Source organism: Callospermophilus lateralis, chromosome 5 (assembly GCF_048772815.1).
Source record: "Callospermophilus lateralis isolate mCalLat2 chromosome 5, mCalLat2.hap1, whole genome shotgun sequence".
NCBI classification, from domain to species: Eukaryota; Metazoa; Chordata; class Mammalia; order Rodentia; family Sciuridae; genus Callospermophilus; species Callospermophilus lateralis.
The window spans coordinates 72036531-72041231 of NC_135309.1; the positions used below are offsets into that span (position 1 = coordinate 72036531).

The following is a 4701-nucleotide window of genomic DNA, read 5'->3' on the forward strand; positions in this document are numbered from 1 at the left end:
GTATATAGATGTAACAAAAATGCATATACACATCACAACAAAAGTAAAAAAGAGGAACAAACCTCAGGAAAAGCAATATACATAGGTTTGGAATGACAATATGTAAATGAGTGCAGTAAAACAAATGAGTTCAATAAAGTAATTCTCCAAATTAAGATAAAGTTAAATGGGCAAATTCATTACAACAGGAAAATGAAAAATATCTCCAAAAGTAAGTTATTCTCCATATAAACTCAATTTCTGTATCTAGATGAGTTAGAATAAAATGACAAAAACTGTCCCATAATTAAATCTCTATGGGAATCGAAGGATATTCCCTAAAGTAGCATTTTCTACTGTATCTTCATTAGGCCCCTGAGGCGGCAATTTGGGGAATATCGGTTTAAGGAATTTGAACTCATTTGTTCCTGAGCCACCTGAGAGACATACTTCATACTGGTAGCTCTGAGACAGTGTCCCAGTACCATGGACATCCACCAGGTGGCCAGGAAAGTGGCCCTCAGGACCAGAGCAGACACTCAGCGGCGCCTCCCTGCGCCTCCTGCACAGCCTCACTGCCACGAACACCAGCACAGAAAAGAGAAAGAGAGATGACACCGACGCCAAAGCGATGACCAAGTAGACAGTGAGCGAGTTCCCCTGCGCGCGCTCAGGCGCCACTTCCGGGAGCGGTAGGTAGGGCTGGGAGAAGCCATCCACCAGCAGCACGTGCAGCGTGACGCTGGCAGACAGCGGAGGCTCGCCATTGTCCTTGACCAGCACCACCAGCCTGTGCCTGGCCGCGTCGCGCTCGCTCAGCAGCCTGGTGGTGCGCACCTCGCCATTGTGCGCCCACACGCCAAACAGCCCTGGCTCCGTGGCCTTGAGCAGCTGGTATGACAGCCAGGCGTTCTGGCCCGAGTCTCCATCCACCGCCACCACCTTGGTGACCAGGTAGCCCTGCTCTGCCGCCCTGGGCACCAGCTCGGTGCAGGACGCAGAGGCGTTCTGCATTGGGTACAGCACGAAGGGCGAGTTGTCATTGTCATCCAGCACCACCACGCGCACCAGCGCCTGGCTGCTGAGCTCGGGCGACCCTTGGTCTGTGGCCCCCACCCGGAACTCAAATGCCTGCAGGGCCTCGAAGTCCAGCGCCCTCAGCGCGAACAGCTGCCCATTGTCTGCGTTGATGGAGACCAGCGAGGCGAGGGGCAGGTGTGGGTCCTGGGTTGGCAGCAGCGAGTAGGTGATCTGAGCATTGGTGCCTGAGTCTCTGTCTGTGGCGCTGACACTGCCTATGTGCAGGGCGGGTTGATTGTTCTCGTGCACCAACAGTGTGTATGACATTTGGGAGAAGGCAGGGGCGTTGTCATTGACATCAGAGACGAGGATGGTTATACTGTGTTCAGTTTTCAACCTGGGTGTCCCCAAGTCAGTGATGGTGATGGTGATGTTGTACTCTGCTCTGCTCTCTCTGTCCAGCGGCCTCTCTGTCACCAAGGTGTAAAAGTTCTTAAATGTGGGCTTCAAGAGGAAGGGGAGATCTTTTTCTATGGAGCAAACCATCCTACCATTGTCCCCAGAGTCTGAATCAGAAACGCTGAAAATAGCAACTATACTCTCCAGGGAGTTTTCTGGGATAGAGCTGCTGAGTGTTGACATTGTTAGTTCAGGAGCATTGTCATTCACATCCACCACTTCTATGGCCACAGTGCATTCTCCTGAAAGGCCTCCTCCATCTGTGGCTGCAATTTCTATGATATAATGTTGGGTTGCCTCAAAATCCACTGCCCTTTGCAAACGAATTTCTCCTGATATTTTGTCTATAACAAATGGTTGCGAAACTTCATCACCTTCAAATAAGGAGTAGGCAACACTACCATAATTTCCTGAATCTAAATCTTGAGCAGAGACAACAAGAACTAATGAGTTTATGGGACTGTTCTCAGGAACCTGTACCTCATACCGGGATTGTAAAAATTCAGGGGCATTATCATTGATGTCTACCACCTCAATGTGAACTGTGACAGTCCCAGACCTGGGTGGCACCCCACCATCCAGTGCTGTGAGGGTTAAACTGAGCTCAGACTCTTCTTCCCGGTCCAGAGCTTTCTCCAACACCAGCTCTGGGTATTTTCTGCCATCTTCCCGATTGTGAGTGGCAACACAAAAATTGGAGTTGGGGCTGATTGTGTAGTTCTGAACACTGTTGCTACCCATGTCCAAGTCCTGAGCTGATTTCAAAGCGAACACAGTCCCTGGCTGGGCGCTCTCTGGGATTCTAAGGAACATTTCCCTGTCTAGGAACTCTGGAGAATGGTCATTTACATCTGTGAGTTGCACATCAATTTGAAACAACTGCACTGGGTTTTTGAGTAACAGCTGGAAATGCAAAATGCAGGGTTCTATAGCCCCACACAGCACCTCCCGGTCTAGTTTTTCCTGTAGAAGCAAATTGCCGGTTTTTACATTGAGCTGCAAGAGCTGTTTGCTGCCTTTGTGATGGATTCGTGCACCCCGAGTGGCCAGTTCCTCCACCCTGAGCCCCAGATCTTTTGCCAGGTTGGCCACAGAGTAGCCACTTTCTGTTTCTTCTGGCATGGAATATCTAATTGCCTCAGAATCAACCTCCCACAAAAACAACAGCATAGCAAGAAAAATGACTTGCCTTTTCTGCGGGGATTTTGCTAGAGCAGTCTGCATTGTTCAAATCTGTCCAGAAGGTGCAGTTCCTTCAACTCGGTATACAGTCCACTCAGACGATTTGGTTAAATAATCTTGAGTTAAATATTTCTGTCTGACATGCACTTAGAACAATGCCTTGTCTGAAGATCTGTCTTCCGGAGCTCGCTTAAAATGCCTTCTTCTTTGGGGGAGCTCTCGGAGTTCTGATTCCCAGCTCAATGGCGTCCCTGGCATCCAGAGCCCATCATTCACTTGCTTATCCTGCAGCGCCACCAGGCGTCCTTACTTACTATTGCATATAATATTTGCCATTTCATTCCAAATTCTAAACCTGCTGTGTATCAATACCTTTTTTAATCACAAAAGCACCCTTAATTGTATCTCCAAGTTATTAGAAGTTGTAAATAAACCTTTGCTGAGTGAATTTTCAGTGGAAAAATACTTGTTTAACTAATGCATGCCTCCAGTTCTTGGGACTTGGGTGCCTGAAGCGGGATCATTGCATAATCAAAGCTAGGCCAGGCAAGGTAGGGAGACCATGTCTCAAAATAAAAAATAAAATGGGCTGGGAATCTCGCTCAGTGGTTAAGTGCCCCTGTGGTCAATCTCTTGTACCATAAATAAATAAATAAACAAAGAAAATGACATTAATCTTCTCCATAAAAGTACCTTTTGCATACAAAAAGGAACTCTCTTTGGTGGTTCATAATTTGATTACATCAAAAATTGGAGGTAGATCCACTCATATAAATAGAATGTAGATTAAAAATAGATTGCTGCCCAAACTCAGGAAGTCTGAGTCTCCTTCCATTGTCTGAATACTAAATTTTCCCCCAAACATAAGCTCTTTCCTGAATTATACTGTCATCGTTTTTGTTGTTGTTGTTTTTGCTTTTTGTACTTTGACACATATGGAGTTATAGAGCACTACTTTCTTATTTCTGTCTTCTTTCCTTCAACATTATATTCATAAAAATTAAAGCTGGCATGTCATTCTGATGTGTTTTATTCTCATTGCTTTCTAATAGTTTTATGTATGAACATATCATGATTTGTTTATGCATTCTCCAGTTCACGATAATTAGTGTTTTTCCAGTTGAGCATCCCCTTTTTTAAAGTAGTATTGTTACAAACCTTCCTGAACTTACCTTTTGGTGACCATGTCTGTTTTTATACTGAATATATTTAGACTAATCATTTTGCTATGCATATGTATACACACACACACACACACACACACAGACACATATATATATATATATATATATATATATATATATATACACACACATATATATGTATTTAGTTTTAGCAAATATATATATATATTTAGTTATCTATATATTTAGTTATCTATATATTTAGTAATATATATATTTAATAATATATATATTTCGTTATATATATATTTTGTAATATATATATATATATATTTAGTAATATATATATATATATATATAGAGAGAGAGAGAGAGAGAGAGAGAGAGAATGTGTTCTGGTAATCATAACTCTGAGAGCTCCCCCAAGGAAGGAGGAATTTTAAGCAAGCTCCAGTAGACAGATCTTCAGAGAAGGGATCATTCTAAGTGCATGTAAGACAGAAATATTTAACTTATGATTATTTAACCAAATCGTCTGAGTGGATTGTATACCAAGTTGAAGGAACTGCACCTTCTGGACAGATTTGAATAAGGCAGACTGCTCTAGCAAAACTCTCACAGTTTTATCAAATACTGCAATGTATTTAGTATATATATGTACATATATATTTAATTTTAGCAAATACTGTAAAACATTTTTCAAAAGTAATGTTTTCAGTACCAATAAAGTATGAGAGTTCCAGTTGCTCCATATCCTTGTCAACATTTGATGTTGTCATTTCAGTTCTAACCACTTTATTGAGTGTATGGTGATATCATTTTGCAATTCTGATTTTTATTTTTATGGTGATTAACAAAATTATTTACATTTTCACATGTTTATTCACCATTTGGACACATTCTTGTGGAGTACTTGTTCAAGTCTTATGTCATTTTT

General features: G+C 42.4%; 1 protein-coding gene across 1 annotated transcript; it reads right to left on the reverse strand.

Moving 5' to 3' along the window:
• Positions 1-294: 294 nt before the first annotated feature.
• LOC143400427 (protocadherin beta-5-like) lies at positions 295-2809 on the reverse strand. Its single transcript, XM_076857658.2, has one exon. It carries the CDS (start codon positions 2680-2682, stop codon positions 295-297), a length of 2388 nt encoding a protein of 795 aa, XP_076713773.2. The 5' UTR covers positions 2683-2809.
• Between the last annotated feature and the right edge of the window lie 1892 nt (positions 2810-4701).